Below are 16,549 nucleotides of genomic sequence, written 5' to 3' on the forward strand. Positions count from 1 at the left end.
GATCGGTAAGAGCGTATAAGTGGTAAGATGGAAATTTTCGCTTCACCATTGGGATCTTCTGCCGTTTTGAAGAGGAGACAAAGGAAATGCCCCGGAATCAGTGGCTTTCCGTGTTCTAGATTCCTAACTTCGGCATCGACAGATCCTCATCCAACCTGTAGTAGGTGCAGGGAAAACGTACGTACAATTACTAATCCATGTTCTGTTTGTCGGGGTTGGTTGGTGGAACAGTGGAAAAAGTTTTATGAGACAGGCCAGTACAAAAGGAAGAAGGTGACGCCATCTTTGGATGACCAAACTTTACTGGCTTCTTTTGTATCGGCAATAAACCAGACTGCTCCATATGTTTCGTCACCTGCTTTTGATTTGTCCCATACCCCTTCGGTTTCTCCTAGCGATTTGTTATCGGAAACTTCAGGAGGGGTTTTGGGTAATTTTATGCATAATATGTATGCTCCTTTGTTCCCAGCAGGAAGGGGGGGAGCATCGCCATCTTTGTTCCAGGTGCCGGCTCCCGAAGCGCATAGGATGGAAGGTACGTGGGCGATGCTAGGCTTACCAGGCATACCAACCTTGGAGGGTTTGCTGTCGCATTATATGGCATCACGATTCCAGCAGGGTCCGGCAGCGCTGAATGTTCCTCATCCCCCGGCCTTGCAATTAATGGGAAATAATGCCGTGGCTACGCCATCAAATTCTATGTTTACGGCGATGCAGAACATGGGGGGTAGTTTTGCGGCAAACGTGCGGATGCCAGCAGAAGCCACACAGTCTCTCCCTACAAGATTGGTGATGTCACAACATACTTCACACACCGATATGGCAGACGCGATGACGTCACAGACTACTGCTTCTCGGTCTACTCCACTGCATCCGGACCCGAATACGCTTTCTGACTCGGCAGTACGCACTGTAATGAATAAATTACAGGATATAGAGAAGAGAATGGCTAAGAAAGACAAAAAGAAAAGGCGTGATTCGTCGTCTTCTCCGTCTTCTCCCTCAAGTTCTGCATCATTGCTAAGTTCGATGACATCACGGCAGCCGCCAGTCAAGCGTTGGAGGATTTGGGATTTCATGACTGATCCTCGGGCTAAGAGGAGAAGAGTGAATTCTTCTTCATCTTCAGACCAGGACTGTCGTATCCCAGTCAGTGGAAAGTCGAGAAGTCAGTGGCTGATAAGCGCAAAGCTAGCGGACAAAGCCGTTTGTAAGAGTCCGAACGAGCGAGAGAGGCGACAGGCGATGGACTAGCAGCCAACGCAGAGTTGCCAGTACAGATTACAAAGAGTGTAAGCAAGCCTACGATACCGCTGGCAAAATCAACATTGGGGGCGAAAAGTGCAGCAAAGAATAGAATGCAGGTTCCAGTTTCGCCCGTAAGGCCGTTTAAAATACTGACAAATGATGATAAGGCTCCTATTAAAAGAACGAAGAATAGAGAGTTGGCAACCTCGTCTGATACGTTGGTGGAAGGAGTTGCCCGCCTGGATGAAAGATCGAGGCCAAATTCTCCAACAGTCGTTGGAAACGATAGCAATCCTAATAGAGACGAAGTTAGCTCAGTTTCAAGGGAGCCTTCATCTTGGAGGTCTAGACGAGATTCTCGCTCTAGATCCGTGAGCAGAGAAAGAGTGAGGTGTTCTCGTTCTCCTGCTGACTATTTGGGATCGAGCCGGCGACGGTCATCAGAGATCAAAGAGGCCGCGAAATTCCCGGCCATTTGTCAGAGGATAGGGGTGAAATAACATCCCCTGTGGAGGAGCACAGTATGTTAGAGCCGAAGGAAGGAGAAAATCAAGAGTTTCTGGCCTCGTATGCGAAGGTGATTGATTTGATTCGTCAATTCAATAACCTTTCAGGAGAAAACAGAAACACCTGCCAGTATGCTTCCTCCAGGGACTGACATGGTATTTGGATTGAAAAAGGATACCAAGGTGTCGTATGAATCGCCTTGTTCAAGTCATGCGGACTCTGTTTTACAAAACGTAAACACACGGATTGCAGGAAGAGATAATTCCTTAAGATCTAATAGATCATTTAAATTTATTCCCCCTCCAATGACGAAACAAAGGAAATATTATACGACACCGACGGTCCCTTTGCTGTCTAGGCAAGTGAACCCTAATGTGGTAAGGTTAAGGCCTGGATTAACCTTGGATCAGGTTAAAATGGAGTGCCCTTTGATGACTTACCAAGAGGCTGCTACGTTAGAAGCAACAGCTTCTTCTGTCTTTCAGACTGCTTCTTGGTTAGATCTTTGGTCAACAGCAGTGGCAAAGATTGCATCCTCAGAAGTGACAAGAAAGGTAATGGATGAATCATTGTTCATTAGACTACTACAATCAGGTTCCAAAGCGATTGCATACTTGACAAATTTAAGTGCCAATGTTTGGGCAAATATCCTGTTAATGAGGAGGGATACAGCGTTGGCTAGACTAAGCCGCACTGTTGATTTGGATTCCCTGTTAGCAATGAGGAATGGGGATATCTTGGAGTTGCTATTGCTGATGCCAGAGGTCATACTGGAAGAGGCTATAGATAGTAGAAGGATGGACACTAACAATAGATTGGTACAGCAGGCAGTTAGGAAAATGTCTAATAGTCAAGCTACCTCTATGGAAGTAAGGCAACAGCAAATACCTCGGAAGAAGACAGTGAGACATAACATCCCTAATAGAGGAACAAGACCCTCTTTCCCAAAGAGGTTAGTTCATCGGCCCTTTCACAATAGAAACAACAGAGGAAGGGTGATTAGGGGAAGAGGGAGAGGCTCAAGAAGATAGGATGGGTGCCTCTCATCACTCGGCCACACCAGTGGGGGATTGCCTGGCAAATCACTGGAAGGTGTGACAGGAACTGGGAGCAGAGCAGTGGGTGGTGGATGTTCTCAGGGTCGGGTATTTGATTCAGTTCGAGGTAAACCCACCCCTGACGGAACAGCCATTACCTCACCTCGCTTATGCTCAGGAATCTCAGAAGACCATTATTCTGCAAGAGGAAGTGAAGAAGATGATGGAAAAAGGGGCTGTGGAACAAGTATCCATTCCGTCAAAGGGCTTTTACAGCAGGATTTTCCTGGTACCCAAAGCCAACGGGGAGTGGAGGACGGTATTAGACCTGTCAACATTGAATCTGTTTATAAGAAAAACCAGTTTCAAAATGGAAACTCCAAAAACGGTTCTACAAGCAGTCAGGATCAAGGACTTTATGCTGACAATCAATTTGAAGGACAAATACTTTTAGATACCAGTCCATCAGTCTTCAAGGAAATTTCTCCGCTTCAGTCTTGCAGAGAAAGATTTCGAATTCAAAGTCCTCTGCTTCAGATTGACAACGTCTCCTCAAGTTTTTACAAGAGTGTTCACTCTCGTGTCGACTAGGCGCATGCTAAGGGATCAGGCTAATAAGATATCTAGACGATTGGCTGATGATAGCGAAGTCCAGAGAGAAATTACTCAGGGACAGGGCAACCCTCCTGCAGTTTTGTCACAGTCTACGCATTGTGATAAATCAGAAGTCGCAGTTGGATCCAAGTCAACATTTGGAGTATCTGGGAATGGTTATAGACACGATAAAAGCCAAAGTATTCCCGACAGACCAGAGAATAGAGAAATGCAAACAAGTGGTGAATACCTTTCTGGGAAAACAAATACAGCCAGCAAGGCAGTGGGAGGTAGTACTGGGAATCCTAACTCCCTTGGAGAAGCTAGTACCACAAGGGAGGCTACACCTTCGATCTCCACAATGGAGGGTGAAGGAGTTTTGGTCACCAATAGTAGATCACTTGTATGAGCAAATTCCCTTGTCGGCAGAAGTGAGGAAAGACTTGCTGTGGTGGGTGAACGACGACAATCTGACAGTGGGTGTCCCCCTTCAACAACCCGCCCTGGACCTCTTGCTGTTCTCAGATGCTTCACTAGAAGGCTGGGGAGCCCATATGGAGGAGTTGATGGTCTCAGCAAAATGGAGTTGCAAGGACAGAGAACTCCATATAAATGTGCTGGAGTTAAAAGCAGCGTTTCTAGCTCTACAGGAATTGAGGGAGAGAGTGAAGGGACATTCAGTGGTATTGATGTCAGACAACACCACAGTAGCAGCTTATATCAACAAACAAGGAGGCCTAGTTTCTCGGCAGTTACATGCGATGACAGTTCAACTTCATCAGTGGGCTGTAGAGAACCTAGTAAACATCAGGGCCAGATATATTCCGGGAAAAAGAAACATAGTGGCCGACAAGTTGAGCCGCAGGGATCAGATACTGGGAACGTAGTGGTCCTTGCACCAACAGGTAGTGGACAGGATGCTCATATTGTGGGAAAGGCCGATCATAGACCTATTCACATCCAGGTACAACAAAAAGTTAGAAGTGTACTGTTCAGTAGTCCCAGACGTACAGGCAGTAGCAGAAGATGCGCTACAACACCCTTGGGACAATCTGAACGTGTATGCATTTCCTCCATTTTGTGTAATCCGTCAAGTTCTGAACAGGGTAATGCGGTCTCAGAACCTCAAAATGACCCTGGTAGCTCCTTTATGGCCAGAGGCAGAGTGGTTTCCAGACCTGCTGGAGCTCCTAATAGACATGCCAAGAGAGTTACCCCCATGGAGCAACCTACTATGTCAACCGCACATGGACAGGTACCACCAGTCGGTGAAGTCCTTATCGCTTCACGGGTGGAGACTGTCAAGTATCTCCTCCGAGCAAGAGGGTTTTCACAAAAAGCAGCAACTCAGATGGCAGGAAATATCAGAAAATCATCTGCGGCAGTATACCAAGGAAAGTGGTCGGGATACTGTGATCGGTACCACTATTCAGCAGTTAGCAGACTTTCTGGTATATCTCAGGACAGAAAGGCATATGTCTGTATCTGCAGTGAAGGGGTACAGGGCTGCTCTAGCCTTAGTCTTATGAATGAAAGGTGTGGATATTTCGTCTTCATGGGAGTTGGCCATGCTGATGAAGAGCTTTGAACAGTCATGTCCACCAAAGGAACTAAAAGCCCCAGATTGGGATCTGACCATGGTACTGAGTAGTCTGACAAAACCCCCCTACGAACCACTAAGGGAGTCCACAGATAAGAGCCTGACCCTGAAGACAGTCTTCTTATTGGCCCTAGCTTCAACCAAAAGGGTGGGGGAGCTACATGGCCTGTCATATCTCATAAAGCACTCGAGAGGTGGGAAGTCAATGGTATTCGAGTTCGTTCCAGAATTCGTGGCCAAGACTCAAAACCCAGCAATAATGGACGGCAGATTCGACTCCTTTTCCATACCTTCCTTGGTAGATTTTGTAGACAATGACAAAGATGAGATGCTTCTGTGCCCCGTCAGGGTAATAAGAGAGTACTTAAGAAGGACAAGGCACCTCAGGCCGGAGTACCGGAGGTTGTTCGTAAGTTCAGGACGGAACAAGAAGGAAGTGTCCAGGAATACAATATCGTTTTGGATAAGGGAGACGATCAGGAATGCCTACATGACAGAAGACAGGGGGTCAAATAGCCAGGAGAGGGCTAGAGCTCATGATATCAGAGGCTTGAGTGCTTCTTTGGCATTTAAGAAGAATATGTCTGTGGAGAGCATTCTGAAAGCTGGTGTTTGGAAACGCCAAACAACTTTCACCTCATTTTATTTAAAAGACGTTGCCCATAGATCCTTGGACACTTTTTCCTTGGGTCCAGTGGTGGCAGCCCAACAAGTGATATAGCTCATCCAGTACCCCTGGCGGGTCAGTTTGTGTCTAGTCTAAGATGAAGGTATGAAAGTAGAATGAATGGGATGACTGGTCTTTTTTCTTTATAACTTTCTTTCTACTCCTTTACCTACGGGCAGGATGAAGGAGAGTACCATCATATGCTGGAACGGACTAGATGCAGGTGAGGAGGTCAGCCATACTGTAAAGTTATCCTAGGTTATACTATACTTTTCAGTAGCAACACACCCCTCTCGATAATAGGGAAGAGAGGGGTGAGGGTGGATCCAGATACAAGGGACAAGAGTAGTTTATGGGAAGAGAAGGTTCTCTGTTCTCCCATAATGTGTAAACCATAGAATGGTATCAGCACCCAGTGAGGGAAACCAATAGATTCGCTTATATCTTTGGTTCTAGGTTCATTGTCCATTCTCTTGGAATTCCCCTAATATTCGGAAATGGATAAGGTGGCAAACTCCCAGTCAGTTATAGAGACTTACCTCCCTCCAATAAGTAAGTCTATCCTAATGTTAAGACCGAAGGTTTGTTCCTTATATGAACAAATGCCAAATTTGTAACTAATTTGTATTTTTCATAACTAACAAACCTGAGGTCTTAACAGGTAAAGGCCCACCTCGAACCACCCCTCTAGCAGTCTAAACTGGGTTAGAAATATAACTGGTGGGTCACAGGACGCCAAGGGCATTCTGGGTATACATGTCTCGTGACCTGGTATAGATGCCAATAGTCTCTGGATCTCACAAGTGTAATTTTAATTCTACCGGTTTCCAGCTTGGCGCTAGTAAATCCTAATGTTAAGACCTCAGGTTTGTTAATTATGAAAAATACAAATTAGTTACAAATTTGTCATATTTCTTTGATATTTATTGTTCATTATTACTATCTTTAACTCTTACTAGAGAAACCCGAGATATTTTGTGATCAGTGTTCTAAAAATTTTGGACATGCCATGTGGTATCTCTTATGCTAAAATATGACTAATAAGAGATGTCACGCAATCAAAAGCGTTGTTTTAAGGCTTATTCAAGATATCTCGCGCTATATCATATGTTTGGCAGTGGTACTTGCTGCTGGAAGTCGTAGTTATCGAGAATGACTTTTTAGTTTTTTTTGTGCTGACCATGTGTCATTAGTAGCCCTTCAATGGGCATCCTAGTTTTTTTTTTTTTTTGCAAGTTTTTAGGTAATTGTTTTATTTGTCATCTTAGACTGTTATATTATTGATTTATCACATTGCTGTTCTGTATTTTGTTAGTTAATTAATCCCTTGACTATTTTGTGATACACGAGTAACTGGCGATATTCAGAGATCATTAGTTTGTTTTATAGTATCTTCTTTTTTGGGTAAGTTTGGTTGTTTTATCTGTCATCTTAGACTATTTATATGTTAAATTATTGATTTATTATGTTGATGTTGTATCTTTTGTTAGTCTCTTGACCATTTTGTAATATGTTGAGTATAATTGTTTTTCTACTTTTATGCCGAGCACCCACTATTACTATCTCTCTAGTGGTGACTTTGAGAATCTGTTTGTTTTATATCATCTTTTCTTTTGTTTTTTATTCAATATCTATTTTCAAAATTACTAAAAGTAAGTATACGAGATATCTCGTGATAGACCAAAATAGGTATAATTTGCACAAGAAAACTCTGAACGACCATAAAATGGTCTCAAATTGAGTGTGTAAATATCACTATTTTACATAAAATAATCATAATTTTATGTTGAAATTAAGAAGTATAGCATCGAAACAATTTTTTTATTTTTAATTAATTAAACAGAATTGGAATCTTTTTGAAACATTATGGTGGAAAATAAAATAGGCCCTTTAAGGAGTTAATTTCCTTCTTGTTACGGTTTCAAATTCACGTACAGTTGACGGCCGCTATTCCTGGACTCACAATTCGCAGATTTTTCTATGGCCCACATACGTACACCCATTATTTGTGCAAAATTTGCCTATTTCCGGTATTTTTCAGTGAAATTAAATATTCACAGATTAATACATTTTCATATTTTTGTGACTAAATGCACTTTTTGTGATAAAACTATTAAAATATGCTGGTATAAGTATATTTAGTTTTTTATGTTTCAACTATCAAAATGGAAAATTCTAAGAATTTTTAAAGGGGTTTTAAGTATTCACGGATTTTAGCTATTCAATGGGGTCTGGTACCCATCCCCATCAAATATGGGGCCTCCTGTACTGTATGACATCTTGCCTTACATCATAGTATTTTATGTTAAAGGTTTCTATTATATCAACTTTCACTGTAACACAGTGATTTGCTGGCCAATATTTTGATGCTGTTCATGTACTGGGAATAAAGTGCATATTTCTTCCTAATATATTATTCATTATTAAAGATCTTTGTTTATTTATAAGTACTTAATATTTTAAATGTCTGTTAATAATTCAACTGTGAAATGTAGCTAAATGTTCTAATGCATAATAGCACCAACATAGCCTAGATGTGGACTACCTAGAAAAACAGGAATGTACACATTAGTTATTGTTTAGATGTAATACTTTGTGGTATGAGATTAGTGAAGGTCTATCTGTACGAAAAACTCATGAAATTTATGGCAAACTTTCAGTATTTTTCCATATGACTTTCAGTAGTATGAATAAATAATTCTATTCTAACTACTATATTCCTCTAGTTCATATAGTTTATATTCTTATTTCACATAACTACTGGCATTCTATACAAAAAAACTGAGCTAAATTGAACTCCCAGGAAGCCCTGCCTAACAAATAATTTCAAGGTTTTTATATAAAAACCCCCTTAAATAAACTGGTATAAATGACTAATATGTACTTCAAGATCAAATCTTTAAAAATCAATGAAATTTAATTGCTATAAAAATGAGAAAAAATTGGTAAACATTTTAATCAACACAAGATAAAGGTGTATTGTGAAGTAGAAGACCAAACTTTTCCTAACAAGACATTTACTTTCTTATTAAAAATTATACATCAAATTTATTTTCATACATCTCTACCTTGCTCTTGGATACAATGTACATAAAACTTAGTCCCTATGGAAGGATGTCAACCACATTTTTCGAATATAAAAGTGTCTTAACAAATATACAAATTTAAGTAATCCCTAATTCGGTACTTTCCCTCCATGTAAACCCATAAAATGGTTTTCATCTAAAGCCTACAAATCCACACTATTCTGAAGTTGTAATGCAATTTCCAATGAAAAATGAGGACCACATACCTTAATGAGTCGTGCAAGGCCAAAATCTGCTATCTTTACAATGTTGCTATCACCAACCAAGACATTTCTTGCAGCCAAGTCACGATGAATGTAATTTTGTGACTCCAAGTAGGCCATACCAGCAGCTATCTGAGCAGCCATATCAATCAGGTTGGTAAGTTTGAGGGTACGGCCCTTGCCTGAATATAAGAATAAATAATGAATGCCTATCCACAAAGTAATAAATACATATATCACTGACAAATACCTTTGAAAGTCTGTTTTATAATATTGACATTCACAGTAAAAAAAATCTGATTGAGCCAAAGTCCATTTGGCTTTACATACTACACCAAAGTCCATTTGGCTTTACATACTCCAATTAAAATATGTATTCAATCTAAGTCAATTACTCACCAAATAACAATTTAGGAACTAAAACTCCTGAGGATTACAACTGAGATGATTAGTAAATCAAAATTATCTAATTACATTCCAATAACTTCAGAGCAGTTTTAATTAAAATTGATATTTAAAAATATAACATTTAAAAACTTTCTTGAAATTTATCATGAAAGATTACAAATTTGACATTCTTGGTCTTCCAACATTTCTTTCAATATACCAGCTAGTGACTTTCAGAGTTATGCATTTAAAATTATGTGGAATTATTAATGTGTATGGGAATGAGAAGATAAAAGCTTGACATTTAGCTGTCAGCATTTCATTTCAATTTACTTCATAGTGGCTTCCAACTTGATTGCTCAGAAATTTGAAAATAAATTGGGATGCATAAAACCTATATAAAAGCATGACTAACCTTGAAGATATTCTAGAAGTGAGCCATGCTTCATAAGTTCTGTTATAATGTATATGGGCTCCTCTAAGGTACAAACTGCATAAAGTTGTATTAATTTTTGGTGTCTTAGTTTCTTCATGATCTGTGCTTCAGCTAAGAAATCTTTGGGATCCATGGTACCTGAAATAACAGAAATTGCCAATGAGGTTTTCCATGAGCATAATTAATAAAAAAAAGTGATATAAAAATGGAACATAAATAAAATGATTCATACACTTTAACATCTTTCCACAAACCTATTAACTATTAACAGCCTTACTCAATGCAAACTGTTCCTACCTACGAAAACTTGATAGAGCTTGAGTAGAGAAGAACATGAAAAAAAGAAATCCTACAGCAAATTATCCAACCTTGCTTCACTGTCCTGCAACAGGATGCTTCATCCTTCCACGCAAACTTCCACCTGGAAGTGTGATGAAGGAGGAAGGCACAACATTTATGATGTAAAGGTCTGTAGAACAATATGTTTATAATACAAACTGTTCTCATGAGGTAACATAAAAATCTTGCAACACAATTTTGGAAGGAAGATAATGAAGAAGAGTCTTTGAAGAGAGGACTGGATAAAGATGCAAGAAGTCCAGTTCCTTCTAATGTTGGATAGTAGATCAAGAGATGGACCATCCAAAATCATTAAGTTCATTAAAAATTGACTGACAACATTTGAAGCCATAATTCTGAAACATTCCACTTGGCATGCAAATCTAATATAAAGGGAAATATGCCATAAATTCATGTCTCCATGTGTGCCACATTCATAAGAGGATGAGATTATAAAAGATGAGAATGTCTGACATGATTCCCTCCAAAAAGATGTAACAATACCTGCCATGAAAATCAGTCACAACAAACATAAGCAAGTATGCCTAACATCAATAAGTAAAATTTTGCAAAGGTGATCTAGCAACAATAAGTGCCACTACAGATGGCAGAGAGCTACTCTTTGATATGAAGCCAGGGAAGATGACGGACTAGAACCTTGCAAACCTTGATGATGAAAGATTAAACTGCCAAATGCAACCATAACTTGCCAAATCCAATATGAAATAAAATTCTCCATAACCTAATTCTTGCAACCTGTTTGAAGAAAAAGATAAGGCAGTGGCAGCTGATATGACTCGGTTATGCAGAAGTATATTCTGTAGCCTTCACTGGGTAGGGAAGAATCAGTCATCTGAAGGAGAAAGGCAGGAATAGGACAAAAAATCCAAGAAAAAATACTAAACTTTTCATTAAATTGTGGTTTTCCTAGGCATAGAAACCATAACCTTTCATATCAGGAATACTACCCTTTGGACCAGCCTTGTACTGACTAAACAAGGGTAGTACCCAGAATGAGAGGGGGGAGAGGGGATGTTCATTCTCACTCAACTGACATTACTGATTATCTTTTCAACCTGTATTCAGAATGAAAAACTGAAGGGCAAAAATGCATTGAGGTGGTTAAGGTCAGTTACCTCTAACACGAAAGGCTACGATTTGTATATTAGAAAAAATACAAATTACTTTAAATATTTAGAATCTGTTTTCCTACAGAGACTCTAAAACTATGCCTTTCATAACATGGAGACTCACTAGTACCAGCAACATGGGCTAAGCACCTTTGCAAAGCAGTTTCTCATCTGGATCTCCAACTTGGATTTAAAGGGAAGAATTTAGGAAACTTTCAATCTCTCGTCAAAAGAGATGACACCTGAGTTTCTGCTTCTACTGAGGAATGATGGAATGAGAGTGATCTCCATCCTATCAAAAGCTGAAGGCATTACAGCAACCCAAAAGATAACACCATTGATACACAGAAGGGAGGTCAGTAAAGAAGTCTATGGATAAAAACTCTGTTCAACAATGGAATTGTCTTTAAAAACTTGAAGCACTAACTTAAGTCGCTCAAGACTGAAGTTTCCAAGACTGTTCAATACTTCAAGAATAAACAATTCAACCGAAAAGGGCTAATCCGACTGTCAAGTCAAACCCTAGCTTTTACATCAAACACACACTGAAAGGGTATGCAACCTGTAGAGTATAAGCACCAAGAGTCCCCCTTCTATGATTCTATGCACAGAAGATAGCTGTTCCTCCATGATACACATTTGGTGAAAAAAATGAAAGGTACACATATAAATTCCTGGCTACTCTGAGAGAAAACTTAAGTCTCCAAGGACCTGCTGAAGAATTCCAACGAGAAGTTGCAGGCACAGACCATACTAGCTGGAAAATGTAAATGACAAGGGAAGAGAGCTGGGTCTCTCTCACAACATTTTTACCAAAAACAGATTGGAAAACCCTTCCTCTAGAGGCCAACAAAGAAGTACCAGTGACAAGAGAAGAAAGAATGAATGAAAAATACTTTTATATCACTCCTTGAAGAGGTTATGGAAAGAGAACAATGAACACAATAAAGTGTTCTACTGTTGATGGAACTTACTTCCATCACTACTCAAAGAAGTAGAAGAGCGAGAGAGTGAGAGAGAGAGAGACGAGAGAGGAAGTCGGAGAGAGAGAAGGAAGATTGAGAGAGAGAGAGATGAGAATGAGGAGAGAGAGAGAGAGAGGATGAGAGAGAGAGAGAGAGAGAGACCAAGGTTCTCTGCAACAAGTGTCTACCAGTTACATGTCGAAACTCTAATATTCTTGGTTTTTCAGGAGAGCAGAGATAATATCACCTGCATTTAAAACACTTACAGTTGAGTTGACTTAATCATTTTCAGTGGCCAGATTGTAAAATGCATACAAATCAACAGCAGAAAACTTCCGCTCAGGCACCAGCAATGCTAAAGGAAATAAAATATGACACACATTTACTTGAAATGGAAGTCCAACTGGTGATGACCCACTCATCCACCCCCAACAGACACTATTACAAAAATCTACTGTGTTGAACACGCTACAAGCCAGTGAGTATAGTGCAGTGCAGGTCAAGTGTGCCTAAAAGGCCCACACCTGACAAAAACTCATCCCAGGTATCCACAATCCCCTCTTCAGCATTACTAAAGGAAGGGTTTACGTATGGAAAACTTACAATGGTTTCTGTCACCAAAGAATAGTAAAAATGCTCTCAAAGCTTACTTTAAACGAAGTGGGAAGGAATGGTTTGAATCATTGTTTCGGTGATATATCACACACAGAAACAAACACGGACAGTTTGTCAATGATAAAAAATGCCTAGGGACAAAAGAAGACCTGAGAACACCTGCCAAGGCCAAGAAGAATCTTCCTCAAGACAGTAACAGTGATGGGCCATCTAAAGGGCAATCCTTGTTGCTGTGTATCAGTAAGCTCAGGTATATTGCCTGTTGCTTGGGGATGAAGCTGGAATTCACATAACTGATCACAAATCTAAGTTTACGACAAAAATGTATGAAGCTGAGCAATATGTGAAGTCATGCCCTTGAAGGCACAACTACTCCATGACTTAAGGATATCCTAATAAGTGAATACCCTTAAAAGAGCCTAAATCAAGCTAAAGGCACAAAGTATGTATTCTTGGGAAATGGCCATCACCAGTCTGAGACAGCATTGTGAACTGGTATAAAATTCTGTCTTAAGCAAAGTCAAGGTACTACCCAGAGTTATGAAGAATGGGCACCTGAAAGTACTGGTCCTTCAGTTCTCACTAAAGAAAGAAGTCCCTTCTCTCTATCATGGGTAATCAAGCCATAACCATAAAAAAACCCAGTAAAAACAGGTTTGTAACCAACTTGATGAGGTAGAGGTAAAAAACATGGGTCTCTAACCCTTGGTCATGTTCCCTGACAGGGTTGGAAACTGGCATTGAAAGACTTCTAATGGGGCTTTCTCCAATAAAATAAAAGACAAAATAACCCCACAAGATAAGAAACTAACAGGCATGCTTAACAGGCAGCAAGGGAAATTATGAATGATATTCAATAAAGGGAAATTTGCCCAAGGGTCATAAGGTGGTTTAATAAGGCTGAGGCATAGCAAAGTCAAGCCTAAATTTGGAGGTTTAATAACAGTTCACAGAACAGATAAGATTCTTGCGTATGCTTCTTAACTAGGATGCTGGAAGCAACAAACCTTATTGATAGTTGGTGACTGTTTTTAGGACCCTAAATCTATCAGTTCCACAAGTCTTCAGGAACCTTCATTATTTTCATTTTACCAAACATGATAGGTCAACCTGAAAACAATACTTTATGCAAACTGCTATTATCTCATATGAATGTCCTTATCAGACAATCCATCTAAGAAACATTTCACCTGTGCAGATGAAACAAGAAATGATTTAATGACATTCCTGAAAGTTCCTACATAGGCTGTATTTCTAGGACTGACTGAAACTATAATAATTTAAAAAAGTAAATAAAAATAAATCACTCTTATCTTTGACAGACCTACATACATATTCATACTATATTTTCACTCTTTCTCTTAGACACACTTGGTAAACTGCTTACCAAATGAATATTAAAAGTTAAGCTATACAACTGAGGTTAGGCTACCCAGACTTTGGTCAAAATTCATATCTCCTTCTCCTTCCTGATCTCCTATGAGTTCTTTAAATCAATAAAAATTTTACCTGGTTTAAGGGTCTTGATAGCAACAGGAGTGGTGTTATTCCAGAGGCCTTCCCAAACCTCTCCAAACTGGCCATGACCAAGTTTACGAACAAATTTGAGTGACGACCGGTCAATCTCCCACTGGTCCCGTGTGTTGTGGGATAATCCCTGAGTGACTGGTTTCTCTATCTGCGAAGTAAGTTTATGATCAGATTATGATTTGCAACAACTGTGCATGCATATTGTTAATGAGTTATACAATGTATAAGGAAAACAATCTTGCTCACAAACAGTGTTTATAATGACAACTTAGGCATTGATGTTAATGGGGGCTGCTGACTATAAATGCCTTAAACCTCACTCTTAACAGAAAATTATGGTAATGACATCTCAGTAGTTGTAACAAAACTCAAAGAAAAAACATGATAAAATGACTAACAAAAATCTTGTTACCTATCACAACTTTAATGAAAACTCTTGAAATCTCTGGCAGACTTTATCCTTCCTGGCATTAGCTAAACATGGCAACAAAAATTTACCTTAACCATAACTTGCTTACACAGAGGAAATCATTCAGTATGGAAAACCTCTATTTCCTGAACCAAACTAAAAAATTCCATATATACTGTAATACAATTTCGTCTTGAAAAAATAAACCTGCAGAAAAACAGAGACACCTGAACATTAGCCTTCCAAACACATAGGCTTTTAACCGGGGGAAAAGAAAAAAAGCCAATTGTAATGAGGAAAGGCCAAATTATGAATTAGGAAAGCTTAACTATACAAAATGCAATCAAATATCAATTCAAAATCACTTGCTGATCAGGATTTTGTCAAAGAATTTTACATTTAACCCTCACCCTTAAACTATATGCATATAAACTGAACAAAAGGCAAGTAAATGGACTAACAAGTAAAATTTCTCAAATCTCATAAGGATAGCTCAAGGGATTTTTGGTTTATATGAAGTATGCGAGCTGGAAAATGACAAAGCTTAAGTAAATGTAAAGAGGAAGGGAACAAGGCGGAATGAATGAAAGGTTAAAAAACAAGACTAATATGATAATGAATCTTATATACTCATCTTAACAAGCTCAAAAAACTCTTAAAATTTAAAACTGGGCTGCACTGCTTTGCCAAGTCTAACCATCACCTCTGTATCAGCACGGTAAGATGTATGACTTTATCATAGTGTAGTTTATAATTTAATGTTTTCTTTCCAACTAATTCATGCTTATCTCTATTAAGAAATTTTAGAAAATATATTTTTTTTTTAAATACAGGAAACTTTAAACAATTTTAAAAACAACTGAGGAGTAGATGGAATGAGGGGGGAAAATTATCAGTTATCTGTTTACAGAGGTCTCTTCTTTGCTCCCTTATAACTTGGAGACTGCCTGATAAAAGAAAGTTGTGCAAGTATTCATTTATTCCCTTTCATATTTTCTTGGACTTTCCCATTGTTGTGTTCACCAAATACCACTGAGCTTTTTCAAATCCCTTTTCTTTTAAGTTTTTCCTCCTTATTTTCTATATAATCTGTAAACGTAATTTCTATCATCATCTATTTCTTTGGACGGATTATGAAATTTAGGGACAAGCCCTAGCACTGGGACCTATTATAGTTATTTCTATGAAAAATATCCACAAATTCCTGTATTTTATATAAATTTCATTGTAAAATGCACTTTTTGTGATAAAACTATTAAAAAACCAGGTATAAACATTTTTAGTGGGCTTTTCTTGAGTTTTAACTAACAAAATAGGTTGTTTTAAGCATTTTTAAGGGGGTTCCAACTGTTAGCAGGTTCTACCTATTTGTGGGGGGTCTGGTACGCATCCCCTGCGAATACGGGGGACCACTGTAGTATTATCATCATTTCATCTATTAACTAGAGCAATTCTATTTCTGCATCTGATACCTCATCTGAAAAATTTGGTGCACACAATGAAAACATGAATTTCCTCTTCCACAAAGGGTGCCAAGTATTTAAGGCATTCCCTTTGGGTTGGATGTGGAGGTGACACTGAACTAACTATAATAATCAACCTAATACTATTCAGTTATAATTCTCAATTTTTGCTTGATCTTTGATACACAACTCACTCGACAGTTCATGTTCACAATACCTTAAGTAAAATTACAATGAACCTGAGGCTCATTTCAAGTCTTAGGATTTGTTTTGCTAATCAGACTTAATTTTTTTTTAAGAATATATCAAGCCTTCTCCATATACATCTGAACA

At 39.0% G+C, this 16,549-nt stretch overlaps 1 protein-coding gene across 1 annotated transcript in view; it reads right to left on the reverse strand.

Annotated features, from left to right (window-relative positions):
• LOC135219668 (tyrosine-protein kinase Src42A-like) overlaps nt 1–16,549 on the reverse strand; it is a 225,595-nt gene that overhangs the window by 49,127 nt on the left and 159,919 nt on the right. The window contains exons 5-7 of the mRNA XM_064256617.1: nt 14,324–14,492; nt 9,745–9,903; nt 8,946–9,124 (exon numbers count right to left, since the gene is read on the reverse strand). Coding sequence (XP_064112687.1) covers nt 8,946–9,124; nt 9,745–9,903; nt 14,324–14,492 — 507 coding nt within the window. The remainder of the gene's footprint in view (nt 1–8,945; nt 9,125–9,744; nt 9,904–14,323; nt 14,493–16,549) is intronic.

The sequence above is a fragment of the Macrobrachium nipponense genome, chromosome 1 (genome assembly GCF_015104395.2).
Source record: "Macrobrachium nipponense isolate FS-2020 chromosome 1, ASM1510439v2, whole genome shotgun sequence".
Taxonomy (NCBI): domain Eukaryota; kingdom Metazoa; phylum Arthropoda; class Malacostraca; order Decapoda; family Palaemonidae; genus Macrobrachium; species Macrobrachium nipponense.